The sequence below is a fragment of the Anopheles stephensi genome, chromosome 2 (genome assembly GCF_013141755.1).
Source record: "Anopheles stephensi strain Indian chromosome 2, UCI_ANSTEP_V1.0, whole genome shotgun sequence".
NCBI classification, from domain to species: domain Eukaryota; kingdom Metazoa; phylum Arthropoda; class Insecta; order Diptera; family Culicidae; genus Anopheles; species Anopheles stephensi.
In genome coordinates, this window is record NC_050202.1 from 71,623,492 (window position 1) to 71,650,562 (window position 27,071).

Below are 27,071 nucleotides of genomic sequence, written 5' to 3' on the forward strand. Positions count from 1 at the left end.
ATTTGGTTAAAATAAATGCAAAACTATCTTCCAATAGCGAGTTCTGAAACAAAAAAACGCAATAGAAGCTCTTTTTCTCCTAATAATTGCAGCACACCGTTTCTACAACTGAATCGTTTTTATTAAACGTTGTTTGGCAACACTGCCCACCGTATTTCCACCGTTTGATTCAAAGTTTGACAGATCCTTTGCCAGGACCTTTTGTTCTGGAGTGTTGATAGCACACAACAAAAAAAAAGCATCTCGTCGAAAAGCTGTGTTGCAATGTTTAGCGTGTTGTTAAAATAGGAATAATTGGTGCGAAAACAGTGTAATTACCCGTCGAAAGTGGCTCCTATGTGGTAAACATGATCTCGAATGCATTGTGCGATCTGGAGAAATGTGTAAGCACTGCTCAAGAGAAGGGGCAAATGATGAACGTTTTCCACCTCCGCGTTACGGTTGACGCCTTGTTTCGCTTGTGTTTTTTTTTCTTTCTTTTTGCAGGTGGACACTGCCGGAGTCCAGCTCGATTCGCTTGCACTCAAACTGACCGACGTCGAGCGCAACCTGGACGAGAATGAGCTCGAGTCGCTGGAAAATGAGTCCGTCATGGAGCTGCTAGAATCGGTGACGGAGGTGAAGAACGAGTATCAGAATTTGCGCAAGGATTTGCAGGAAGTGCAGCAGCTGCAGAAGGAAATGACCAACTCGCTCCGCTATCAGCTGCGCAACATGACGCAAACGTTCCGCGGGCTGAAGAAAAAGATCGAATCGAACTCTATCCCCGTACACCTTGTGCCACCGCCGGCCGGATCGTCTTCCAGGGGTGCGGGTGGACATGAGGGGCGCGAAGCGCAACACCATCATGCGCACCCACCGGGCCAGCTATTACTGCCCCAGCCCGATCTGACCGTGCACGATCATGGACCGAGGCGGCTGATGGGAGGCGCGGGCGGCAGCATGCTGAAGAGTGTCAGTAAGAACTGAGTAAACCGTTCCCGTGCATCGTTTGGTAAAATTCGAAGCACTGTCCTCGCTGGCATCGATCAGCTTACGACAAGCATCGCCTGCCGGTTGCTATCGGGCATCACGCATTACGTACCCATACGTTGATTCTACCACCCATCATGCCACCAGTTCGTTCGCTCACACGACATTATCGCCCAACCCACCCACCCCCCGGTGCGAATAGTTGTCCATCGCCATGCGAGGAGCTGGATAATGCGGTGGCCGCCAAAAACAGCCTGTCAGAACGGTGCGTGTGTACTCCGGGCTGTCGTCACCGTGGGGTGACGACCATCATCTGCTCCTGTGTATGCGTGTGTGTGTGTGTGCCTGGTTGTGTTACTTTAATTATTTCCTTTATTGCATTCAGTTTGATCGTTTCGTTCGCCATTCACTACCAGAATGTGGCTTTAAATACCGTGCTGCAGGTGTCTCATCCTACCGTTATCACCCTCCACCCCTCAGTTAGATCGTGTACTATCCATAATCATTTTTCGCTAGCCGAACATCCTGGTACTTCAACTGCCGGCAGCTGTACCACAAGAATACGGGACTAAATTGGAAACTGAAATCCAACCGACCCGATCGATCGTTAGTGAATCGTTGCTAGGCTACATAATAGCGAAGACCCTGTGTCGAAAGCATGCCATTTAAAGCTTATCATTCTAAGCGTCCCATCCAATGCGACTGTGTTGCTATGATTACAGTTTCCTCTCTAGCCTAGACGACGTGCAGACAAACACAGAAAGAGGGAGAGCGAGTAAGAAGCGAGCGTAGGAAAAAGGATATGGCTTAATATCGATCAGTGTAATCATGATAAATTCCCAAATGCTGTTTTTTTGGAGACTACCCCGGACAAACGTGAACCACAATTACGAACGCACAACTAACAGTTGACTGATCAGACATTGCTGAACTCTAGTAATCGTACGTTGGTTGAGTTTTGTTTAAACATTTATTACTACTTATGTGTGTGTGTGTTTGAGCATGTTGAGGATTTAAATTCAGAGAATGCTTCCCAGTTTGAATTCTTCCATTTTTAATCCGCATAATGTCTCTTGCTCTTATTTTGCCTTGCTACGCATGATGTTATCGATTGTTTGCATGATGTCCATCTATATCCATCATCCATATTAAACGTGTGACGATTCCTAGTAGTGCGTGATTGTCTAGGGGCTCCAAAAGCTCCGTTACTACTAGAGCACCACCAAACACCTTTATCGTGCACCAAGTATACGCACGGCAAACAAACTTTAAACGTGCGCCAAAAATATATGTCTTAACTATATTCTAAAGCATTTACTAGTGCATAGTATACAAAAACAAGTAGACAATTGCATCCGCTAGCACGTTTCGGTTGAACGTGGTGGCAATGTTGAATGTAATGTAAGCAAACCAAACACATATTTAAAAAACAGTCGAATGCGTATTACGTGGGTAGATTGATGTATCATCCCTTCATGATCACGATCGGTAGTTAGTAGTTTAACCGTCATCTTTACATTTCCACCAAATCCCATCACATTTGTACATTCTGTAACAATGCTTTCATGTTAAAGAATACAATTTTGTATTGTTTCCCACAACGACTATCAGCTATCACAAATCATGCTGTAGTGCTTGCGTGCCATTATTGTCCCTTTTCACCAAACACTATGCATTCCGTACGTTCCATCCAGCTCGTTTTGAATCATGCACATCTACACACATTGTTGTTGTTCGAGAAGCCAGTTTGAAGCAAGTTTCATTAACAAACCAAAACTTCGAATTTTTCCGCACGATGCGCCACGGAAGTGCATTTAAGGGTAAGGAAGCGTACGGTACGTTTGAAATTAAAAATACACATCCTACACACATACACGGCCCCATATTGGGGGGCCAAAAAAAAAACGTGAGCGGCTCGTGGCTCGTCAAAATTGCACTCCTCGTACCCGTATGCTCTTCTTGCCCACACGAAAGACCCGCCCGATCAGCGGATCAGCGAGAAACCGTTTGTTTAATTTCTTTCTTGTAGGGCAAACGCACGATCGTACGCATCTTGCGGCGTGCACTAGGTGGACAATTTGTACCTGACTTGGTTTGGAGCGATTTGTTGTACCAAACATACTGGTGGCGAACGTTGCACGTTCATTGCTACTGCAAACTTTAGCAGGAATTGTATGTGTGCTTGTGGTTTGATATTCCTTAAGCCAGACGTATCGGAATTGGACATTCGCGAAGCGCAGACCATTTTGGGGGCATTCATCCTTTCCTGCCCGCTTAAACCTAAACGTTCGGTGCGTACCGTTAGGGATGCAATTGGGAATGCTGGTGCGGCGTGTTACAGTAGCTCTCCAACAATTAGGACACTAAAACAAGACTGTAGTTATCTAAGGCAAACCCCGTTTTAGAATTTGGCACCTGAATGTTAAAAGGTATTTTGCAGGTACCACATGTATTGTGTGCTGCACAATATCGGTATTTGTTACTAAACAAACACGTTGGCTCACTCACTAAACACTCGGAAATTATTATCGGATTCCACCACCTACATTGTTTTGATTTACATACACTTCTCTGTACTTTTGATAATAATCCGTCGTTGCTCACTGAACGATTACTAGCGTTCTTGTTCACCATAGTTAATGTGGCTCTCGATTGTTCGCTACACCCAACTTAAGGTACTTGCAGGAAAACAAAATTATTAAAACGAATCGTTACATTATAGGAAAAAAAAGTTCGGTTCCACGCACAAAGGGAAAGAGATGATTTTCAACCCCCTCCCCACACACAGATCTGATAATAAATGTTTCAATTGTGAACTTTATCATAACGCGCGGCCAATTGCAGTTCTATTTTTGTGGATTTTGTTGTGCAACAGAAAAATATCACCTTAATAGTTAAGTTATTTTTGTTGTCAAAGTTATCACCGGTGCGAATAGTTGTATACCGGAATATTTTGTGTGTAAATTTGCATCACCTCTGTACCCGTCGATTTAAATTCATCCACAAAGCATTTCTGCACCGAAACGTCATTCCATCTTCTTCTTCGCACGCGTGTGCTTCTGCCTCTTCGCTCTGGATGACGAACGTCAACAAAGCGCTACACGAACCGACCTGCCAGTACGTCTGCTGATTCCGTTCCCGTCACTAGTGTGGTGGTGTCGCTGAGAAAAGATTTTACAACAAAACAGGCAGCGAAATAATGGCGGAGAATAGAGCGAGTGGGAAAAAAATCACCATCAATGTGAAAACGCCAAAAGATAGGAAATCGGTCGAGATCGAGGAGGATGCAGAAATTAAAGATGTAAGTTGTTGCATCAACCGTACCAGAAACGCAAGTGCGAACAATCGGTGACGATGATGGCGGGTGTCTGTGTGTGCGTATTTGAGACCGCGACGGGCCCGAAAGCTACCAGCCAGCAGCCAGCGTCCGCGTATATGATTTCGTTGTGTGGCGTATCGAGTGATTCGAGAATTTTCTCCCAAAATGTAGTTCGGATAGGATAGTTTCCGCATCAGGTTATTTCGTTTCCGGCCGTTCGCGGTGTTATCTTAGGGCGATGGGAAAAGGGTTAGGATTAGGGGTGCATTGTGATGGGCACAGCAGAGTGACTAGGAAAAATCGAACAAAAACATGACACATGGTTGTCGGTGTGTGCGTGCGGCTGGAGCTGAACTACTGCTTCTGCATACACATTCACACACTCGCACGCGCGAAGCCTACTGGATTGAAGGTTGAAAATGTTGAAATATGTTTATCACCACACCACCTCTGTCTACCGAGCATTACTTAATTGAATATAATCCGGAATGGCGGTCGTTGAATGTTTTAAACGGGGGTGACATGATGCAATTGTAGCATAGATCTATATATCGCTATTTGTCTATCTTTCTCTTGCTCTCTCTCTCCCCCTCTATTTCAGCTCAAGCTCTTGGTAGCGGAAAAGTTCGACACAAACCCCGAACTGGTGTGTTTGATTTTTGCTGGAAAAATCATGAAGGACACCGATACGCTCAAGACACACAACATCAAGGAAGGGCTGACGGTGTATCTGGTGATAAAGGCGGCGGCCCGTGCCGAGTCCGAAACGGCACGGCGAGCACCGGCCGATGTGTCGCAAACCCCGTTCGGGCTAAATCAGCTCGGCGGCATTGCCGGTCTCGGTGCGCTCGGTGGTAATCAAACCAACTTTATGGATTTGCAGTCGCGCATGCAGCACGAGCTGCTGGAAAACCCGGAACTGATGCGCACCGTGCTGGACAATCCGCTCGTGCAGCAGATGATGAACAGCCCGGACACGATGCGCCAGATACTGACCTCGAACCCGCAGATGCAGGAGCTGATGCAGCGCAATCCGGAAATTTCGCACATGCTCAACAATCCGGAACTGTTGCGACAAACGATGGAGCTTGCGCGCAACCCGTCGATGTTGCAGGAGCTGATGCGCTCGCATGATCGTGCCATTTCGAACCTCGAGAGCGTCCCCGGTGGGTACAGTGCGCTGCAACGGATCTACCGCGACATCCAGGAACCGATGATGAATGTCGCCTTCCGCAACCCGTACTCCGGTACATCCGATTCGGGCAGCGCTAGCGGTGGGGGAGGAGGCGGTGGCAATCCGCAGCAGGGCACCGAAAACAGAAGCCCACTGCCGAACCCGTGGAGTAGTGCGGGCAGTGGTGGTGGTGGTGGTGGTGGTGGCACCGCCGGTCGTGCTACAGCAGCAGGAGCCGGTAGCGCCGGAACGGATGCTGCCGGTACGCCGCTCGGTCTGCTCAACACGCCGGCCATGCAGAGTCTGTTGCAGCAGATGAGCGAAAACCCATCCGTTATGTCGAACATGCTCAACTCGCCGACCACCCGCTCCATGATGGAAGCGCTGAGCGCCGATCCGGCGATGGCCGCCCAACTGATGAGCCAAAATCCGCTGCTGGCCAACAACCCGGCACAGCAGGAGCAGCTGCGCGCGATGATGCCCCAGCTGCTGCGCCAGATGCAGAATCCGGAGGTGCAACAGATGGTCACCAACCCGCAGGCCCTGAACGCCATCCTGCAGATTCAGCAAGGCATGGAGCAGCTGCGTTCGGCCGCACCGGGGCTGATGAGCTCGATGGGCATTCCGCCGATGCCGGGCGCACCAACATCGACCGCAGCCGGTGCAACAACCAACACGAGCGGCGGGGCGGCGACAACTGCGGGAGATGCATCCACCGGACAGGCACCGCCGAACAATGATGGTCTGTTTTCCGAGTTTATGGCCCGCATGATAAACGGGATGTCGTCCGGAACGGCCGACACGAACATTCCACCGGAGGAGCGCTACCGGTCCCAGCTCGATCAGCTGATGGCGATGGGCTTCGTCAACCGGGAGGCAAACCTGCAGGCGCTGATTGCTTCGTTCGGCGACATTAATGCGGCCGTCGAACGGTTGCTGGCGCTCGGGCAACTGTCGCTCAGCTAACAATGTGCGCCAATCTAGCAATGTGTGAACTCGGGTGGCTGACTCTTCTCTGCTTCATTATTGTTTTGTTCGAATGTGGTGAATCGTTTTCCGGCGATGGATCGCTTCTCCAGAGCTCGCCGGAAAGGACAGTGTGACGAGGAAGTTATCTATAAACACAAACAAACACACACACACACACATAGAATACTGCAACTACTACTACCGTAAGCCATTTGGTGTATGTATATATCGTGAGCATTTTTAATTGCATCTTTTGCGTTCCTTTTTTTTTGGGTTCTTTTCTATCGCAATGGACGCACGCTCAACCTGAAGGAACCGGATCAGCTGGACAGTGAGCAAACAACGTAAAGACAAGCTGGGAAAACAACTAGACATTCTTCATTATCAATAGTACACACGCTTCGATTTTCACATAGACAGTCCACACACACTTTGAGGAAGGATCCGGAACGCTTGGCGTTGCGTTCCTTTGATTGCATTGATTATTCCATCGCCTGAACAAGGGTGATGAGGTCTCTTAGGGAACGAATCAGGATTACGAGGTCGGCCGGACGGTCACACGGATGTGCCGAAGTGACAATGTTTCGTTCTCTTCTCGAGAGCAGCAGCAGGATGAACGGAGGATAGGAGTAAAGGAAAGGAAGATTAGAAAATTCCCGGTAATGTCAAATAATTCTAGCGAGCAAACAAAATTCACCCCTTCCTGTCTGTACTCGTCGTTATTTAATGTGAAACTTGCAACAAAAAAAAAAAACAAAATTTCTCTCGCTAAAAGGAACACACACACAACACAGTTAGAGGAACACTGCTTGGCTAAAACGATACTAACGTTTTATCTTGCGCTCTCGACCACTGTTGCGAATACGAAGAGGGAAAATTTCAATAACCAACACACACACATATACAACACATCGGCGGCAGATTAGGTTTTTTGAAGATAAGGATGAGGATATGGTTTAAATAATTGGTGGTAAATGGCTTGGTTGGTGATTACAATGCCTGCGGTGTCTAATTTTTGGCCCCATCCTGCTACCATCCGCACGGGTGGAACGATGGATAGATGATATACCTATGAATATATGAATATATATACATACAATTACTAGTATATTCAATAAATCCACAGTTAAACCAACTCCGGACCGGTGCAAAAAGCGATTTTTGTTTGTTTGTTTAATTTTCATTTTACTATGCCGTACTCCGTCTTTGTCATTCTCTATGTGTGGTGTACACTTGTGTAAACGTTATAAATAAATACAAGAATAAAGACCCTCCTGGAGGACATTGTTGTAAGTTAATCTAACTACTGGGATTAATGAAACTGCCAGCATATGAACGACTCATCACGAACATCGCGGTCTTTTGGAAGATGAGGCACACTCGGACGATGAGGATCGGACGACGAACCTTCATTCAACTTCGACGACTTTTAATAGACAGGGTGCCTTGCAAGGCTACGACGATTGGAGCTTAAGGGCTCGACAAGTTCCCTTCGAAAAGGAACTCCCTTGGTAGATAAAGCATCCTGGAATCCTGTTCAGACCCGCCACCGCTTCAGCTTTAAATTTACCACGTGCCGCTCATTGTGTGCGAAGCACTGTGACGTAACGCCTGTAACGGCAGAGCGTTACATATTTGAATGATAAATGTCAAATTGTCGTTTTGAGAAAAGGGCAAAAAAGAAAACAAAACCATGTAAACAAACGCATTCACAAGAGAAGGTTTATCGAATAATTTACCATTGGTCCACGAAAATATGGCCACAGCTGCTGAATCATCCCCGAATCGACCGGACCCATTCGAAGGGATGGATATTGCCGACACCGGCTTTCTGATGGACGTCGAGGGTCGCAGCTGTTGCCCGAGCTGTGGCAAGTCGCGCAAGTTCTTCTGCTACACATGCTACGTCCCGGTCGGGGAGATAGTGGCGCGTGTGCCTCGCCTTCGGCTGCCGGTGCAAATCGACGTCATAAAGCATCGGAATGAGATCGATGGTAAAAGTACGGCAGTACATGCCGCGATCCTGGCACCAGACGATGTTAAAATCTACACGTATCCAAACATCCCGGACTACCGGGAGGAGGAGGGCGTTGTGTTGATATTTCCCACCCCGACAGCGCTGACGGTGGCGAGCCTGTTTAGTGGCGAAACGTACCAGATGAAGGAAAATTATGGTCTTCCGAAGGGATACCATATGGGGACGTTGTTGCGCTACCGGTTGAACGATATCGTTGACACACATTTGCCAGTTCCGGAAGTGGATGGTTCCACCGGCACGAACTTCCCCGTGAAGCGAGCCGTTTTCATCGACAGTACCTGGAGCCAGTGTCGTGGCATCTACAAGGACGAGCGGCTATCGTGCTTGCGCACCGTTGTGATACAGAACAGAATTTCTCAATTCTGGCGCCATCAGCGCAACAGTCCACGGTGGTTTCTGGCTACGGTCGAAGCCATTCATCAGTTCGTGCTGGAGGTGCATATTGCAGCCTGGGGGCTGGACAGCCGGTACCGGGGATTGGATCACATTCATCTGAAGATGGATCAAATTCCGAAGGAGCGCATCATTCACCCGAGCGAGGCGAATCCGGACGATGTAAAACCGTACAACGGGCAGTACGATAACATACTGTTCTTCTTCCGCCACATGTACAATCTAATACACAAGCATTACGATCACGAAATGTTAAAAGCGTACAAACGGCCGTTGTACTAGTGAGAAATATAATAAGGAAACTACTACTTACAAGCTGGGGTTTTTTGTTCCGACAAACAGCCCCGAATGTCAGCCCACAATAGGTGTGTGTGTTGTAGTTTATTTTTTATTCGTAATTTAATCGTTCAGCAAGCGAGATCCCATCCAAGGAAGAATTAGTTTTTCTTTTTCTTCTTTGGTTCATCTGTTGAACTTTGCGTAGTTTGCGGATCCGGACGAGGCTTTTGCCAGTTGAGCGGCTTCTTGCGGTAGATGGGCCACGGTGGAATGGTGAGCTAGAACATGGGGTCGAAGGAAAACCCGATTAGCCGTCGGTGCCAACGGGTGATAAAGAAACGTTCGTGTTACTTACAATCGATGCCAGCAGTACACCAGCGATGAGAATGTAGACCGTTTGCGAGAATTGCTGGATAATGTAGCCCCACACTAGCCCGACCGTACCGAACAGTGTAATGATGATGCGGGACAGCTTCTCGGCCCTTCCTTGGCCCTCAAAGTCCTGCAAAGTAGCAGTGGAAGGGTAGTGCGTGAAGTTATTTCATTGCACCCCGAATACTTACCATATGTGTGGCGATATTGAACATTTTGTCGTTTGTTCAGGCGGCTTCCAATTTGCCAAAGTGCCAAGTGTACATCAACAAAACAACACGTCAGAAACCCATCGCCCTGAAGTGACAGCTGGCGTTACATTCTCGGAAACGTCAAAATCCAGGCTGGATCATGGAGGAAAATGTTGACATTTGGTGTAATTCCAGATTTGCGGAAAAACAATACGAAACCCTTACTAAAATTGTTATCGATTTTTTACTTACAAAACTTACCCATTTTCGATGCAAAGTGTGCACATTTAGTACCACTTTCACTCCTTATTTTCTTTGTAATCAACTGTCAGCGGCGGCTCGCCGTAACGCCGATGTCACGCAATACACGCATGTACTAACCGTACGCACGTATACGGGCCCGGCCACTCCGCACACAACGATATAAAGCACGGTGCAGTTGGGTGATAAAAAGAAAACAAAAACAACTCACCGAGCCGCAAACAACGACGGACGGACGGTTGCTGCTGCATTTTCGCTGCACCACACTGCTGCACTGGTTGTGTTACATTCGTTTTTTGTTCCGTTGCTGCACTTGTTGTACATTAGGCCATCTTCTCTTCTGTTCTTCCGCGTTTAAGCTGTTCATTCGCTCGCTGTTCGTGTTCGTGCCATTTGCGATACCTTTGCGTTTGTACTTTAATTTTGTTTGTTAAGTGTCGGGTTGTTTTTTGTGTGTATTATTCGCATTTCCTCCCGCGTGTGCCGGTGTGCAGCAGATTTTGTGCCGATTTTTGTTTCTAGGTGGTAAAAAGGCGTAACTAATTATGTCAAAGCCGAACGTGCTAGTCCTTGGAGGTAATTTTCTGCTGCTGGAAGTGTATGGAGAGTGTTTGCTTTTCCGGAAAGGAGAGGAGGGAGGGGAAAGGGAAGCGAAAAATCTCGTTGCGCAACAATGTGGCCAGTCGGTCCGGTGGCTAGGTGGCTGTGTTCATAATTAAGTTAATGTCCCATAATTGCCACCCCATGATCGATATTCTGCGCATCGCGTTCGGAAGAACGTGTTGTGCGAAAGCCGGTTTCCGAAGCGCAGATAATCACGGTTCAATGCCACCCTGTGCGCGGAGACCCGCGAGAGATCAATCACCGATAGCGCGGAATCTTCTTTTCATGGTTGAGCGCGAACACGGAAACGATTCCTTGATTCCACTTTCTGTCTGTTTGTTCCTTTTTTTCACACACACAGGATGTGGATTTATTGGACGCCATCTAGTGGAACATCTCGTCACCCATGATCTGGCCGGTCGCATAAAGGTGGTGGACAAAACGCCACCCCTAATGGCGTGGCTAAACAGCCGCCACACGCAAGCCTTCGCCAGCGAGCGGGTAGAATTCGTCAGCGCCAACCTAATAAATCCCACATCGTGCCAAAATGCGTTCCAAAGCGAGGGCACCGGCCAGCAGGAGGAGTCCGAGGGTGGCTGTTGGGATTATGTGATAAACTGTGCGGCCGAAACGAAACCCGGCCAAACGGACCCGGTGTATCAGGAAGGTATACTGAAGCTAAGCTTAAACTGTGCAACGGAGGCTGTGAAGCAGAAAGCGAAGCGTTACATCGAACTCAGCACGGGCAGCATGTGCTCGGACGAGAAGGTACCGCAGCGGGAAGACTGTCCGGTCGAACCGTGGACGATGGTCGGCAAGTATAAGGCGAAGGTGGAACAGGAACTGGCTGCCATAAAGGATTTGCCCTACACCATACTGAGACTGCCGATCTGCTATGGCGTTGGCGATCGGAAGGGACTGAGTACGTGTCTGGCCGTCTCTCTCTCAACGGCACCACACACGCATTAACAATGTGCATTCTTCTTCGGTTTTTGGTTTTCCAGCACCACGCATCATTATAGCGGGTATCTATAAACATCTTGGCGAAACGATGAAACTGCTCTGGACCGGAACGATGAAGATGAACGTGGTGCACGTAGAAGACGTGTGCGGCAGCATTTGGGAGCTGCTGCAAACCGATCGCACACTGCACGAAACGATCAACGTGTGCGACGACAGCAATGCGACGCAGGCCCTGATAAGCGAACTGCTGGCCGACATGTTTGGCATCAAGATCGACTACTGGGGCGTTACCATGTCGAACATGACGAAGCTCGACATGGCCGGTGCTATCGAGGAAATTAACGACCGCCATCTGGGACCGTGGGCCGAACTGTGCCAGCGGGACGGTGTGCAAAATACGCCGCTCACACCGTACATGGACCAGGAGCTGCTGCTGCACAAGCATTTGCATTTGAGCAACGAGAAGCTAAAGTCGTACGGGTACCGGTTGCGCCGTCCGCACATTACGCGGGAACTGCTGGAGGAAATAGTGCAGGATTTCATCGAGATGAATCACTTTCCGCGTACCTTGCTTGCTTAAAAGTGCATCAAGCGTACGTTCCCAGAGCGTAGCTAGATATGCAAAATCCTAGCCTCTACAGCCCCCCTACGTACAAGTGTACGAGATCTCGAGCGATGGATTCATCTCCGTACGGTGACGGTGAGAGAAGCAAGAATCTGCTGTTGAGGAGCCGGCAAGGCAACGCGTGATTATAACTTAACAATTTTTACACCTATGGTGCCGGAAGTAATACCTTCGCCTAACACGCCTAGCGTACGTTATATGCATTTGTCGCAACGACAGATAGTCGTTGTCGGACGTCTCAGGATGGGTGTCTCCGCTCGTGGGAGCTTATCTGTCAGTGCCCCGCCCCCCTTTTCACCATTCCACGTCCGAGTGTGATTTTCGATTAGTTTAACTAAAGTGACGAACGGGCGAGCTAAACCAAGCCGTTTCCGGATTGATATGATCTAGAGAGACCACAGGGGGTCTCTCAAAGCAAAGGGTAAAGACATTTTTACGGAATTTATGCGTATTAGTATTATTATTGGAACTGTGAAACGAACACCATGTGCCTAAACGAAATTTTATGATAAAAGAAGAACGAAAAAAAAACACACAAATAAACCCCCGTGTATCGTTATCGTCGTGGCGTCGTGCAGTAAATAAAGTCTATAAATATTCCATTATACAAAGAAAAGCAAGGAATTAAATTCGTTTCCCATCAGGTGTGTACCTCCATGAAACGTGTTCTCTTGAGTACACATTTTCCTCTTTCCCAGTGGAGCCTGGTACATTCCCCAGCAAACATATCCTTTTCTTCGTTGAGAGGCGCTTTGTAGTCTAAGAAAAAGGGTAGATATCGATAAAAATTGGGTTATGGGTCCTCGGGAACTTGAGAATTAAGAGCTGGACAGAAATCATTAACTCGTCGTGATATTCGTTATAGCAGACACTTACTTTGGAGTCATCTATTGAGTCCTATATACCGAAGATGCGCGCCCAATGTTAAATGATTAGACCTTAGCCTTAGGGTAGGGTTTGATCTCCTGAGATCTCATAGCACTATCACTTACGGAATGATCGAATATAAAAATCATCTAGATCGTCTGTGCCCCACATACTCTGCTAGCTAGCGAGTTATGCAGAGAGCCCATGGGCTCGTGAGCAAGGTATGTAGATATAGAAGGTAGAGTTGTTTAGAGCAAATTGACATTTCTCGACCTGACATAACAGTTCCGTGGTGATCAAGGGGAAGGGTATTGAGAAGAGTGACGGCAGCATCGGAGGAGGCGCCGGTGGTGGTATCGCTTGCGATTTTTTGACGAAAAATGCAACCAAATATCGTCAATCGTCTGTGGGACAACACTTAATATGCGAAGATGACCCATAAATTAGCGAAATTGCTCAAAGGACTGAGAATCGAGGCTGTTTGTTCATGTTGGTAGCCCCATACCATATGTTTTTGTAAACAAACTCTGACATAACTCGACTAAAATGTCGTCCTGTCAAATCGATAAAAATCCACCTTCTAAACAAGGTATGTAGATATAGAAGGTAGAGTTGTTTAGAGCAAATTGACATTTCTCGACCTGACATAACAGTTCCGTGGTGATCAAGGGGAAGGGTATTGAGAAGAGTGACGGCAGCGTCGGAGGAGGCGCCGGTGGTGGTATCGCTTGCGATTTTTTGACGAAAAATGCAACCAAATATCGTCAATCGTCTGTGGGACAACACTTAATATGCGAAGATGACCCATAAATTAGCGAAATTGCTCAAAGGACTGAGAATCGAGGCTGTTTGTTCATGTTGGTAGCCCCATACCATATGTTTTTGTAAACAAACTCTGACATAACTCGACTAAAATGTCGTCCTGTCAAATCGATAAAAATCCACCTTCTAAACAAGGTATGTAGATATAGAAGGTAGAGTTGTTTAGAGCAAATTGACATTTCTCGACCTGACATAACAGTTCCGTGGTGATCAAGGGGAAGGGTATTGAGAAGAGTGACGGCAGCGTCGGAGGAGGCGCCGGTGGTGGTATCGTTTGCGATTTTTTGACGAAAAATGCAACCAAATATCGGCAATCGTCTGTGGGACAACACTTAATATGCGAAGATGACCCATAAATTAGCGAAATTGCTCAAAGGACTGAGAATCGAGGCTGTTTGTTCATGTTGGTAGCCCCATACCATATGATTTTGTAAACAAACTCTGACATAACTCGACTAAAATGTCGCCCTGTCAAATCGATAAAAATCCACCTTCTAAATACATACACCTTGCTTCTAAATACATACACCTTGCTCGTGAGGGACATTGCTGCATATCAAGGTGTATGTATTTAGAAGGTGAATTTTTATCGATTTGACAGGGCGACATTTTAGTCGAGTTATGTCAGAGTTTGTTTACAAAAACATATGGTATGGGGCTACCAACATGAACAAACAGCCTCGATTCTCAGTCCCTTGAGCAATTTCGCTAATTTATGGGTCATCTTTGCATATTAAGAGTTGTCCCACAGAAGATTGACGATATTTGGTTGTTTAGCTTCTCCGGGAACGTGGGGGAAGCAATTTTATTTAACTTTGATCGGTTAATCTTTTAATCGGTTTTTTTTAAGTCGGGAGCGCACTCGGTATCACTGTCGCGTGTTCAGCCGGCAAAACGAGACTCCCTACTTGTCTTGGTGAGCGGAACAACTGCTGTCAATAATGACAGTTCAGCAATTCAGCTGATGACATTCCGCAACGCTGGACAGTGGTCGATATTAATATTCCTCCGATAGAGGTCGCCACAGTACTCCCCTTCAGATCGGTGTTAGCGGTAACGCAAAGGAATGGTCACACGACGTTGCGAACGGGTAACACCGGTCGAGTAGTCTTTGGTGGCGACAGGAGGTGTCGTACCGTGCGAGGTTGTTTGTGATGTTGTAGACGATGTCGGCGGCGACATATATGCTGACGGCGGTGATGCGAGCGATGGCGGCATAGGCGGTGTTGTCGAAACCGGATCTCGCAGCGTATAACACGGTTTTAGACGGTCGATGGAGACGTTTGTCGATTTACCGTTGACCAGGACCTCGAACCATTTCTCGGAACGACGCAGGACTTCGTAAGGCCCTTGGTACGGTGGAGTGAGAGCAGGTCGAACAGTATCATTCCGGACGAAGACGTGAGTACAGGTTCGTAGATCGGAATGTACGAAGGGCGCTCTCTTGTCGTGCCAAGCGGTTTGTGTCGGTCGCATGTTGTCCATCACCTTCCTCAGCTGTTGCGTGAACTCGGTAGTATCCGGTGGAATCGTCTGCGGGCTGCTGTGAAAGAACTCTGCTGGGATCTTTAGCGTGCTGCCGTAGACGAGTTCTGCTGGTGAAGCTTTAATGTCAGCCTTGTACGCGGTGCGTAGTCCTAGTAGGATGATGGGCAGGTGGTTGGTCCAGCGCGCGGCGTCTTTACAGCAGATGGCTGCTTTGAGCGTACGATGCCAGCGCTCGACCAGACCATTGGCCTGCGGATGGTACGCCGTGGTACGCAGATGTTTGGTACCCATCGCCTGGCAAAGTTCACGAAACAGCGCTGACTCGAACTGCCGACCCTGATCGGTGGTGATGAAAGCAGGCACGCCGAATCGGGCTATCCATCCGTGTAGCAGTGCTGATGCCACCGTTGGTGCAGCTATGTCTGCTAACGGTATGGCTTCAGGCCAGCGCGTGAACCGGTCGATGATCGTAAGGCAGTACCGATATCCGTTGCTGATGGGAAACGGGCCCACGATGTCCAGGTTGATGTGCGCGAAGCGAGTATCGGTTGTTGGATAACGTACAAGCGGGCTTTGCATATGCCTATGCACCTTCGTCGCCTGGCAAGCGATGCAGTTACGCACGAACTCTCGGCAATCTCGGCGGATATTTAACCAGACGAATCTCTCCGTCATCAGTCTGGTGGTAGTTTTCGCGCCGGGGTGACTCATCTCGTGGACCGATCGCAGGACTTGTAGTCGGAATGGTTTCGTAACGTACGGGCGGATGATTCCCGTTGGACAATCGCAGTATAGTGCCTTCGTGCTGCCGGGAATCTGGATGCGCTGGAGTATGAGATCTGACCGGGTCTTTCCATTGAGTATGTCGGCGAGCTCAGTGTCGCGGGTTTGATCCTCGGCCAATTCGTCGTAGTTGATGGTCGGTGTAGCTGGCTGGATGGTCTCGATTCGGGAAAGCAGGTCGGCGGTGATGTTATCTTTCCCTTCCACGTGGCGGATGTCTGTGGAGAACTGTCCGATATAATCGAGGTGTCGAGCCTGTCTCGGTGATGCCTTCTCCAAGGACTGTCGGAACGCATAAACCAGCGGTTTATGGTCCGTGTAGATGTGGAATTCACGTCCCTCCAGAAAATGTCGGAAGTGTCGGACGGCGAGATATATTGCAGCTAACTCGCGATCGTACGTAGAGTACCGCTGTTGCGCCTTGTCGAATTTCTTGCAGAAGAACCCCAGTGGTTGCATCTGCCCATCGACGATCTGATGCAAGGCGGCTCCAGCTGCGACGTTGGAAGCGTCGCACCATAGCGACAATTCTGCGGACTGCATCGGATGTGCAAGCAAGGTGGCCTGAGCCAGCTGTTGCTTACATTGCTCGAAGGCGGCTTCGGTGGACGGTGTCCATGACAAAGAGGTTTTGTCTCGCCGCTTGTTGCCGGGTATCATATCCAGTAGCGGTCCTTGCGCCTGCAGAGCGTGGGGGAGAAAACGTCGGTAGAAATTGATCATGGCCAGAAACTTCTTCAGGTCCATGATCGTCTCCGGTCGCGGGAACTCTGCAATGGCTCGGACTTTCTCCTCCAGTGGACGGATTCCTGCTGCAGATACTTGGTGTCCCAGGAACGAAATCTCCGACTTCCCGAACTCGCATTTCGCTACGTTAACAGTTAGGCGATGCTCCACCAAGCGACTAAACAGCTGCCGAAGATGCATCTTGTGCTCCTCCGGTGACGTTGAAGCAACAATGATGTCATCGATGTACGGGAACGCGAAGTCCAACCCTCGTAACACATCATGTATAAGCCTTTGGAAGGTCTGAGCAGCGTTGCGCAAACCGAACGGCATGGTAACGAATTCGAACAAGCCGAATGGTGTAGTGATGGCAGTCTTGGGCACGTCATCCGGATGGACGGGTATCTGATGGTACGCCTTGTGCAGGTCCACCTTGGAGAAAACAGTCTTTCCACTCAGCATCACTGTGAAGTCTTGCAGATATGGCAACGGGTACCGGTCCGGGATCGTTTTCGCATTCAGCGCACGATAGTCGCCGCATGGACGCCAGGTACCATCTGCTTTCTTCACCATATGCAGTGGACTTGCCCAACTGCTTTTCGATGGCCTACACACACCCAGACGCATCAATGATTCGATCTCGGCCCGTGCGGCCGCATACTTGTCTGGTGCAAGACGACGAGCGCGAGCGAACGTAGGCGGTCCGGTGGTCTCTATGCGGTGCAAAACTTCTGACTGCGTAGTAGTGTCCAGTGGTCGTCTCGTAGTCAGGTCCGGAAACTCGCGAAGTAGTTGAAACATCGGTGATGTTGCGTCGCACAGCTTGATGGTGTCTTGGCGCGTAGTGTCGGGTAGCCCTGAAACTCGGAGGCCAGTCTCCGCGTCCACCAAACAGCCCTTACGAATGTCCACCAGTAGATGGTAGTGATGCAGGAAATCCGCTCCAATGATCGCTGAATTTACGTCCGCGACGATGAAATTCCAGAGGAAAGAACGGCGCAAACTCAGGTCAAGTGTACGAAGAGATTCCCCATACACCATTATTGGTGTACCGTTGGCTGCGAACAAACGTACGGAAGAATCAGGTGAGGCTTGGCAATCGCTGGATTTCGGGATTACGGAGACATCGGCACCGGTGTCGATCAAAAAACGTATGTTGCTTTTTCGGTCCGTAACGACAAGCCGGTTGCTTGCAGGGTTGACAGCGTCACACTGCAGGCCGATCTCTCCTTCGTTGTCTCAGCACGATGACGGCTGCCCCGTCTGGCTAGTGGAGACAGGTGCGCGGAAGGAACACGGTGGTCGGCAGGAACGAGCGGCTGCGCCGAAACGGCGATGGTAGTAGCATTCGCCGTTCGATGTGTTAGAAGCGCTTGCCGATGGTGTGCGTGATCGCGGACGAAAACTGTACGGGGATCGCTCACGATGGTTCGGGGTACGATCACGACGTCGTGATTCCAGCATGAACTCACTCAGCTTTCGGTTGAGTTCGGCCACCTCGCGGGAAATACGTTCCTCGAAACCCCGCGTACCCTGAACTTCCGCCAATCGTTGGAACGTACGGTGCTGATTCTGATGAGCGATGCAATCCATGATGGCATCCGCCACACGAGTCTTGTCCGTGGTTGTCCCTCGTGTAGCGATTACGGCCGATTGAGCATGTTGCGGTAGTCTGCCAACCCAAAGATCGATGAGCATCGATTCTGTCATGGCACCGTTGGCTGCCCGTCGCATTTCTGCTAGCAGCTGGGACGGTTTGCGATCGCCCAACTCCATGCCGGATATCAGACGGTGAAGGCGGCTGCGTTGAGACTCCTCAAAATGAGCCAAGATGGTCTGTTTAGCAAACGTGTACCGGTCTGTCGAAGGCACATTTTCCAACAGCGGTCGCAACTCGGGCAGCACACGAACAGGAATCTGCGCCATAACCATGTGGTACCGCTTACTGTCCATCTTTGCGGTTATCCCCTGCGCTGCGAACCAATGCTCGAGAGACCAAAAGAACGATGGTAGGTCGTTAAGGTCCATCTCTGGTGGATTAATACGCACCGTGTTAAATGCTTCCACCGGGTGGTCCATGGCTGATTCGAGTTGGAGCGAGGTGGTTCTGCGTTTCGGTGTTGGAACGTCGACCGCATTTGAGCCAGTAGCGGGGACGGTATCCGGAAGGTTCTGGACGGCATCCGCTGGAGTATCATGCCGCTTATCGGGGCTGTGTTGCACCGTCGTTCCGTACATAGCCGAGATGGTAGTGTTGTCCAATCAGGTAACACTAATGCAATGGTCAACGCGACACGTGGAAAGCACGACACGACACTATTTACAAAATGGCGGATCCGAGACGCGGGCCACTTAATGGCGTCGGTTCGTTGGTAAGGACGACTGGCTGAAAGGTAGCGGGGTCTGCCAGGGTCCGAAACGATGAACACTGCGTTCGGGGACAATCCGGAACACGCGATAGTGCACCTTTTTTCGCACACGTAACGAACCGACTTTTTTACTCGCGGATGACGACACGCGGTAAGAGACGGGGAACGACGTGTGTCGACAGCGTCGGGTGCGCGAGAACAATGGCGTTGCACAGATAACACAAATGACGCAAAAATTGTTCGGAAAACGACAACAATTAACCGATCACGTCGGGGTCACCAGTTTTAGCTTCTCCGGGAACGTGGGGGAAGCAATTTTATTTAACTTTGATCGGTTAATCTTTTAATCGGTTTTTTTTAAGTCGGGAGCGCACTCGGTATCACTGTCGCGTGTTCAGCCGGCAAAACGAGACTCCCTACTTGTCTTGGTGAGCGGAACAACTGCTGTCAATAATGACAGTTCAGCAATTCAGCTGATGACATTCCGCAACGCTGGACAGTGGTCGATATTAATATTCCTCCGATAGAGGTCGCCACAGTTGCATTTTTCGTCAAAAAATCGCAAGCGATACCACCACCGGCGCCTCCTCCGATGCTGCTCTCACTCTTCTCAATACCCTTCCCCTCGATCACCCCGGAATTGTTATGTCAGGTCGAGAAATGTCAAATTGCTCTAAACAACTCTACCTTCTATATCTACATACCTTGCTGCATATATTAAAGTCAGGCCCCCTTGTGTCAGAGCCGGTAGCCAATTATGTCAGTTGGGTGACTTTATTAACTTTGTCCAGGCTCCAAAGTGATCGTATAGTGCGCATGCTGATGTTTTCTACCAGGTTTGCTACTCGCCAGATGTTTGAGATGCTTGCTTCTCTGCCTACAGTTACCCAATCCTACTTCATCACATCACTCTCTATCTACTATGTTGATTCACCAACATCTCATCGGAGGTTAATCTCTTTTTTTCTGAAATGCTACCTAATAGCTATGTTTCATGTTTGTTTTATTTTTTAGAATAGACTTAGTAGACACCGAACTTTGAAGCGTATACAATTCACGCCAATAAAACATTAAAACGCACGGGCGCAGCACTTAAAACGAATTAGGCAGAGATAACCGCTTGGACGCTAGGACGAATCTGATTACAAAATCTCTCACTAGGACGTTCGCGCTCGTTCGCTGACGATCTCGATAGATCACACTAACACATCAACCGGTGACCGTTGCATGTCACCGGTGAGTGCCCGTGACAGATCTACCGAGCCAGGTTGTGGACCATAACACTAAGAACTGGTAAAGAAGCTAAATAATTTCGGAATTATTTCAAGCCGATCGGTCAACGTGTCAAGTAAATCAACGCTCCCCCCCCCCAAAGGCAATCGAACCAAAGGGATGTGATTGATGCCGCCAGTTGGAATATGTCTTTCAGAGAGTACAGTTTCTGCTTTATTCGTAGCACAGTTTTTGGGTTAGGAGACAAAGTTGGTTACCGTCGGTCGGTGTTGTGTGGACGTTGCCATGGCGGGGTTTTTTGCTCCGCCGTATAATGAATCCGTGTGTTATTCGATTTTTTTTTGAGTGCGAATATGGCGAAAGTGACAGACACATACACTGGGTGAGTCACGTGTGAGGAGGTTTTAATTCACGACGGAATGCGCGCCACACAATGTGGATTTTCGTGCAGGGAATTGAGAGATTCGTGAAGACACAGATCGCAGCAGGGTATTGCTTGTGCCGGCAAGCCCGACACGAATTCCCTTTTTTAAAACACGTCCCAATCCGTCCGTGCCAAAGAGTAGTGTTTGAGAACACGTGTCCTGTCCCGTGTGTATGTTTAAATGTGCACAGAGAGATATTACCATGAGATGCGCGCATTTTTGACGCAACTCTCTTCGTATGCTTGTTTAAATATGTTTCAAATCTTACGGCGAACACACACACACGTGTTATCCTCCTTCCCGCATTTTTTGTTTTGTTTGTTTTGCAAGTAAATTTACTCCTAACCTAAGGATCTGTTCTAACGTGAAAATATGGCTTTTTTTGCTGTTGCCCCTACATGCACATTGACGATTGTGCAGTAAACGGTTGTAATTGATGTACCGAACGTAGGTGATGCTTCTTATGCTTTTACTTGTACGCCTGACAAAACAGTTTGCACGCGCGTGCGAAGGTTTCCCTGTGGGGTTTTGTGGAAAGCAAGGAAATATGGATACAAACGAACGTGAGAGTTATCGGGATCGTTGGGTTTGTTTAATGTATGTGGTAAAGGGGTTTAGAAAACAAAACTGGAGTTAAGATCGTCCTGGGGCGTGTTAGAATGAACTACGTTAACAAACTTGCAACTCATTTTTAAGTGTTTCATATATGTATAATATACATATACATTGTATACACGCATAAGTACACGATTTTCTTCTTTCCATGTTTTTTGTTTTTTGGTTTTGCATTTTACTGAACGATTACTCCCGTCGCTAAACATTTTCAATTGATTTTTAAATTATAAGAAAACAACACCAGCTCGCTTGGTCTTTAGTTTCGAACAGATTTTCGCATGCTAATGATTGCACATTTGCCCTCAAGTTTCCTTCACACTTTAAAAAAGCATGGTTTAAATGTATTCATATTTAGGTGCCGACTGTGTGGGTGTGTGTGTAGATTTTCCGATAATTTAATGTTTTTAAACATTTAAAATTCCATTTAACATTTAAAATTCCTTTTTTGTTGTTTCAAAATATTAGATTAACGGTGCCAATTAGAATCTGCTGCCTTACAGTATGAATGCCATTTGTTTTGCATCAGTTAGGTGTTCTTTTCTTTCTAGATTTTTTTGTTAGAGGAATAATGGAACTCCTTTACGAGGAAAACGTAAAAAACCGCCCCGGAACTTGGGAAGCCAACTTAATAGATTTTGTGATTGTAAATCTCGTTGTTAGTAGGTTGTTAGTTTAACTAAGGGTCACGGCTTCGGGGGGAAGGTTTTCAAGAATGCCAAACGACACGTGTGTCGTGTGTGTTGGGTTAATCTTTCATACGATTTACTTTTTTGCTTTGGATGAATTTTACTGCCCAAATGTACAGAATCGACAGATCGCACGCAGTTTTTATTTTGTTTTTCTCTTTATACCATACTTTTTTCTCTTTACTTAACTACATTGGTCTAGAATAATACGTAAGTAGATAATGTTTGAAACAAATAAAAACAAAAGGAAAAAAAAAACAAAACGAAACTATACAACATAATGCTCTTAGCATAATAAATCCATCTGCTCTCTTGTGGGTTTTTTGTTTTGTTTTAAACGTTCGATAACAAAGATTCACAGACTATCGCGCTCCACCAAGAGTACAGGACATACCAACAACAACGGTGAGTGTGTGTGTGTGTAAATGTAACGGGGTAAAACATTATATGTTGGCTCCTCTCACTGCTTCTTGTTAAACAATTACGTACAAACAAAAGGGCATATACAATTATTGCTCTAGGGACGCGATGTATAAAAGGTGGCTTAAGGAAGATTAAAAACACTGGATCCGATTTAAAAAACACACACACACAAACACCTAACCCCCCACTCCCCTATCATCATCATCTCTCTGGCATCTGATGCTATGTGATGGGGAGCATGGGTCTGATTTTCCTGCCAATTTAATTAACCGACTCAACCACATAACACATAACAACGCGAGATGGTGTGAGCGTTGCTTTGAATGTAAAGTTTAAGCAATTTAGGGTGCGTCGTGTGCGTGTGTATGGCCGCCCTTGTTGATGGAGAAAAGAAATGGCGCACACTGCGTGTGGTAAACTGTACGGGGGTTTTTTTTTAAGTATAATGGTGCACATAATTGCAATAGTTTTAGAACGAAGCTGCTCTTGCCCTTTTTCGTTTGCCCTCCTGGCGTAGTACGTACGTACGAGTTTCGTTTGTGGTGAATACCCGTTGCTGTATGGTGGAAGAGGTTAAGCGGATGGATCGACCCCGACCGGGCGCACACCGGTGCTTTAAACATCCACGACCATCTTTTTGTGTATGTCCGTATTGCCCACCACCGAACAGAACTCATCGAACGAAATCTTGCCATCCTCATCCTTGTCCGCGAACACGATCGTCTTGTCCACGATCTGTTGCAGCTGCGTGTCCTTTAGATTATTGCCGACCATCATTTTTAACACCTGAGGCGTTGCGCGTAACGCAAGTGCCGCATAAAAAAAACATGAAACGAAACATGAATTATTGTTCGTCAGCCGGGGGAAGAAGAGGAAAAAAACAATCAAAACAGGCCCGTCTATTTATCGAGTCAGAAATTTAAAGCGGGCGCGCGCGGGCCAAGCTAGTGTAGCGTGTATTTATGCATGTAGTATTCAAGGTAGAGCTACCCCCGGAACGCGAATGAATGATTATTTTTAGCATTGATTCAGCGTCTCTACCGCGGAGGACCGTTCGAGCTCTACTTTTGGGACAGAGTTGCCTTTATTTTTTTGTTTCTGCATTCTGTGCGAGATATTCAAAACTATGAATTCTGCATTTTTTTAAACTTTGAACCAAATATTTGGAGAGATATGGGTAATGGGCGCCTCTTCACTTCTAGAGGTTTGCTAACAAATCCAGAACGTATTCTTCGCAGATTGGGGAATCAGTTTTGTAAATCTTTTCTAGAAGTTGTTTTAAATCTTTGAAATCTGGTTCAGTTTGTTAAGCCAAGAGATTGATTTTTTTGTTGACCAGAACAACTTCAAAACTTGCCAAGAATAAGCGGGATTTTGTGTAGGAGGTTTTAAATGGAATGATGTTGCGGAAAACACCTTAAAACGGCAGTATCGGAAGATATTAGTTAGAGAAAAATTTTGTTAAACATTTTTGGCTGGTGACGAATAAGAAAGACCTTCCACCACCAAATGAATCAACAATCAAAAACTTCAATGGCGCTATAATCTTGAGGGGTCTTGGTCTACCATTTGGTCTACCGTGTGAAAGACCGCCACCGCTACCTCAATGCCAACGGCCAATATCCCTCACAAATTGCATCCTTTTTCGTATCTTTTGTGATCGAAGGACTGTCGCGAACTGTGTGGAATCCTCTACCAAGTGCGGCGCAACGAGACATAGACATATTGTGTGTTCGCTTACCTGAAACAGCTCCCCGTTCGAGATGTATCCATCGTTATCCATGTCGTATATTCGGAAGGCAAACTTTAGCTTCGACAGCTTGTCACCCTTCACGCTGAACTGGGACACACCCTGGATGAACTCCTTGAAGTCGACCTCCCCATTACCGTCCGCATCGAAGATGTCGATCACACGCTGCACCAGCGGGTTCTGCTGCAGCTCGGGCAGGGACATAAACTCGTCGATGCTCAGGGCGCCGGAATTGTCGAGATCGAGCTTCTTGAACCGCTTGCCCAACCGACGGATTTCATCCGCATCAACTGGAAAAGATGGTAGCACCGTGTTAGAATATCATGTGATGCGCGGACGATGATCAATGCTCTCTCTCTCTCTTTCGTACGGGTGCGAGATGTGATTTGTCCCATTTGGAAGTAGATGGTGAGATGTTATTAGCACGCAGTCTAGCACTAGCTAGCTAAAAACGGCCAACGGACAAGACAAGATCCTCTGCGTTCGCTGGATAAAAGGAAACTGAAATTGATCCCATGTATCCAGCGCGTTCAATCGCGGCAGGCATGAGCGACTTTGTCACCGTCGTTCCCATGGTAGCGAGCGTGCGTCCCCAATGTTTTTCTTCGCATCTAGCTCCTAGGTTAGAGGCGGCCCACGCCGCTTTCCCATAGCTGAGTGACAAATCTCTTGGCAGATGTAAATAATGCGCTAAAATGAAAAGCAACAAAAACATTGGCCGCACCACCACCGACCGATCGCGGTGCAGGGGATGATTTTGTCTGTTTGAAATTGTGGCAAAAGACATGCGCCTTGCCAATGGTAAGAGTGAGCAAGGGAACCGATGAATGTCAGGGAAGTAATCAAGGAAAAAGAAAACAGAGATGGTTGTTAAATGACACTATCGAATGCAATACTTTAGTGAACACAAGTGAAAAAAGTGAAGGAAAAAGATAAAAATTTGTTGAATTTTATGTCATGTGAAAAATGTCTTATATTTGAGTGTCGAGATTCGAATTCAGAAAGTAAAATAATAATTTCGTTGCATATACTAAGGGATCAATGCGCCTCATTATGAGCGTCTTTCGCAAGGAGGAAAATCGATAAACTCTTGCTTGGTTCGAGAATAGCCGTATGCTGGTGGTGCTACTGCTGGTGTTGCAGGCGCAAAGCACACACGGTCCGTACACAAAATCCCGCAAGAAGAGAACGAGAGAGAGAGATAGAGAAAGAGAGCGAGCGCGTGTGTACACTACGGATATTTCGTGGCCTACTACTACTTCGCGCCGATCACATCGTGATACGCGTGTGTTTTTTCTTCTTTCTTCTTCGCAACGCAAGGTAGAATAAATGTGCTTGCGGGTACGATGTACTACTTCTTTAGGAAAAAAAAAATGCACCAATTAAACGGTTACTTACAGTTCGAGCACAGCTCCATCGGTAGCGAGGTTTCATTTCCCTGTAAATAAAAGAAGTGGCAACATATTTGCATTAGGCGTAATTCCGATACGTTCAATCGCAAGATAGCACCGTTTCAGCAAAGAGGGCGCCATAGCAACTTCTAATGGATCTAGGGCGAGACGATCCGGGACGGCGGTGGGTGCTGGCTGCACGCACCAGAGCTAAGGGTGAAATTTTCATGCCCACAGACACTGCACCGAGCGAAACCAATTGATTTTACGAAAGCATGCAGTTTATACATCCTTTGGCCGGAATCGCTCGTCCAAACTCCATCGCACTACCGTTTTTTTCGCATTAATCACATACATTATGGCACCGAAATGTTGTACGCGAAAACGGACGAAAACATGAAAGACACCTACCATTTTTCGGATCTGTTGCTTTGTACTACTGGCTCCACCAAAGACACTCGTCGGCCTGTAGCTTGCGTGCAGTAGCCTACCGAAATATACGTTCGCTTTTAGCTATTTGTGCACGTCCTGAATTACAGGCTGGTTGCACAAATCGGGGTTGCACAAATTTCGCCCAAAACACAAGCAAACCACCGAACACGGCCTACGCTAATTGCACGGGATTTATGCGTGAGCCTAGGCAGAAGATTCGCTACGAACGAAAACGACGAAAGCGACGGACTACAGTGCTGCTTAATACGCACACACGCGCATTAAATCGACGTTCAATGCAGACACACACACGAGGGCACACATCGCCCAGCTACGGGATGACGGAAAGTTTAGCCACACACTCACACAGCGATAGCGTTACAACGCCAGCGCAAAACCCCCCAGCGGACATAAAATTCGAGCAGATTCCTTTATCAGGCGAATTCGAGCACGCTTGACGTAAGGTCATGCAGTTTTGGGGCGTGATTTGAATTCCGCGTTGAAATTGACGGTTAGGGGAAAGCAATTGAAACGTGTTTTTCAACTTAATTTTAGTTTAAATACATCGATTGAATTGAAGCTGTTATAAAAATGGGGTAGTTAATCAGTAATTGTATACTAGTCAAAAATGGGGTACAATTTATTTGTTTCACATAGTTACTGATTTAATTGCTGTTTGGCCGTGCTCATCCATAATAAAGAGCTCTTACGCAGTCTGGAAAAAGGTGATGTTTCCTAAACGATGTGAATTGTATTTTTTTTTCGTAAAGAATTTTAATAAATTAGCTTCAGGTGTGCTCAGGTGGCAAAGTGATAGTTATACAGATTTTAAGAACTTAAAACAACCGGTCTTACTGGTGTGTAAAGACTGACGCTGCTATCGCCTCTACTACCTTAAGTTA

The 27,071-nt window shown here is 47.4% G+C and overlaps 6 protein-coding genes and 1 long non-coding RNA gene across 9 annotated transcripts; 4 read left to right on the forward strand and 3 right to left on the reverse strand.

Annotated features, from left to right (window-relative positions):
- Positions 1-172: 172 nt before the first annotated feature.
- On the forward strand, positions 173-3,799 carry LOC118504657. Its single transcript, XM_036039439.1, has 2 exons — positions 173-383; positions 487-3,799. The coding sequence occupies exons 1-2, from the start codon at positions 348-350 to the stop codon at positions 967-969; spliced, it is 519 nt and encodes a 172-aa protein (XP_035895332.1). The 5' UTR covers positions 173-347; the 3' UTR covers positions 970-3,799.
- Positions 3,800-4,065: 266 nt separating this feature from the next.
- LOC118504660 (ubiquilin-1) lies at positions 4,066-7,592 on the forward strand. 2 transcript variants are annotated; one of them, XR_004905328.1, is made up of 3 exons: positions 4,066-4,273; positions 4,893-6,637; positions 6,747-7,592. XR_004905328.1 is itself a non-coding variant. In XM_036039443.1 (2 exons), exons 1-2 carry the CDS (start codon positions 4,172-4,174, stop codon positions 6,429-6,431), a joined length of 1,641 nt encoding a protein of 546 aa, XP_035895336.1. In that variant the 5' UTR covers positions 4,088-4,171; the 3' UTR covers positions 6,432-7,592. The 2 variants fall into 2 exon arrangements, 1 of the variants encoding a protein (XP_035895336.1); XM_036039443.1 differs by having other exon boundaries at positions 4,088-4,273; positions 4,893-7,592.
- Positions 7,593-8,090: 498 nt separating this feature from the next.
- LOC118504662 (tRNA-uridine aminocarboxypropyltransferase 1) lies at positions 8,091-9,227 on the forward strand. Its single transcript, XM_036039445.1, has one exon. The coding sequence runs from the start codon at positions 8,191-8,193 to the stop codon at positions 9,145-9,147; it is 957 nt and encodes a 318-aa protein (XP_035895338.1). The 5' UTR covers positions 8,091-8,190; the 3' UTR covers positions 9,148-9,227.
- On the reverse strand, positions 9,175-9,860 carry LOC118504663 (signal peptidase complex subunit 1). The gene is made up of 3 exons (XM_036039446.1): positions 9,708-9,860; positions 9,500-9,646; positions 9,175-9,422 (listed from the first exon to the last, which is right to left on the reverse strand). The coding sequence occupies exons 1-3, from the start codon at positions 9,729-9,731 to the stop codon at positions 9,303-9,305; spliced, it is 291 nt and encodes a 96-aa protein (XP_035895339.1). The 5' UTR covers positions 9,732-9,860; the 3' UTR covers positions 9,175-9,302.
- A 236-nt stretch (positions 9,861-10,096) lies between these two features.
- LOC118504661 lies at positions 10,097-12,766 on the forward strand. The gene is made up of 3 exons (XM_036039444.1): positions 10,097-10,544; positions 10,933-11,493; positions 11,576-12,766. Exons 1-3 carry the CDS (start codon positions 10,514-10,516, stop codon positions 12,112-12,114), a joined length of 1,131 nt encoding a protein of 376 aa, XP_035895337.1. The 5' UTR covers positions 10,097-10,513; the 3' UTR covers positions 12,115-12,766.
- On the reverse strand, positions 12,711-13,303 carry LOC118504664. The gene is made up of 2 exons (XR_004905329.1): positions 13,036-13,303; positions 12,711-12,918 (listed from the first exon to the last, which is right to left on the reverse strand). It is a non-coding gene; the product is annotated as an uncharacterized LOC118504664 (long non-coding RNA).
- Positions 13,304-20,637: 7,334 nt separating this feature from the next.
- On the reverse strand, positions 20,638-26,507 carry LOC118504666 (calcineurin subunit B type 2). Of its 2 annotated transcripts, XM_036039450.1 has the most exons (4): positions 26,149-26,507; positions 25,745-25,784; positions 24,338-24,636; positions 20,638-23,382 (listed from the first exon to the last, which is right to left on the reverse strand). In XM_036039450.1, the coding sequence occupies exons 1-4, from the start codon at positions 26,149-26,151 to the stop codon at positions 23,212-23,214; spliced, it is 513 nt and encodes a 170-aa protein (XP_035895343.1). In that variant the 5' UTR covers positions 26,152-26,507; the 3' UTR covers positions 20,638-23,211. The 2 variants fall into 2 exon arrangements, with proteins under 2 accessions (XP_035895343.1, XP_035895344.1); XM_036039451.1 differs by lacking the exons at positions 25,745-25,784; positions 26,149-26,507 and adding an exon at positions 24,717-24,844.
- Positions 26,508-27,071: the final 564 nt, after the last annotated feature.

Coding starts and splice junctions, on each gene's coding strand:
- LOC118504657 (XM_036039439.1), top strand. CDS start 348: ATGATCTCGAATGCATTGTGCGATCTGGAGAAATGT. Junction 384..486: donor TGTGCGATCTGGAGAAATGT/GTAAGCACTGCT, acceptor TTCTTTTTGCAG/GTGGACACTGCCGGAGTCCA.
- LOC118504661 (XM_036039444.1), top strand. CDS start 10,514: ATGTCAAAGCCGAACGTGCTAGTCCTTGGAG. Junction 10,545..10,932: donor GAACGTGCTAGTCCTTGGAG/GTAATTTTCTGC, acceptor TCACACACACAG/GATGTGGATTTATTGGACGC. Junction 11,494..11,575: donor TGGCGATCGGAAGGGACTGA/GTACGTGTCTGG, acceptor TTGGTTTTCCAG/CACCACGCATCATTATAGCG.
- LOC118504663 (XM_036039446.1), bottom strand. CDS start 9,731: ATGTTCAATATCGCCACACATATG. Junction 9,647..9,707: donor TCAATATCGCCACACATATG/GTAAGTATTCGG, acceptor GCTACTTTGCAG/GACTTTGAGGGCCAAGGAAG. Junction 9,423..9,499: donor GTGTACTGCTGGCATCGATT/GTAAGTAACACG, acceptor CCCATGTTCTAG/CTCACCATTCCACCGTGGCC.
- LOC118504666 (XM_036039450.1), bottom strand. Junction 24,637..25,744: donor GATGGAGCTGTGCTCGAACT/GTAAGTAACCGT, acceptor CATCTTTTCCAG/TTGATGCGGATGAAATCCGT. Junction 23,383..24,337: donor CGAACGGGGAGCTGTTTCAG/GTAAGCGAACAC, acceptor GCAACGCCTCAG/GTGTTAAAAATGATGGTCGG.
- LOC118504660 (XM_036039443.1), top strand. CDS start 4,172: ATGGCGGAGAATAGAGCGAGTGGGAAAAAAATCACCATCAATGTGAAA. Junction 4,274..4,892: donor AGGATGCAGAAATTAAAGAT/GTAAGTTGTTGC, acceptor CCTCTATTTCAG/CTCAAGCTCTTGGTAGCGGA.
- LOC118504662 (XM_036039445.1), top strand. CDS start 8,191: ATGGCCACAGCTGCTGAATCATCCCCGAATCGACCGGACCCATTCGAA.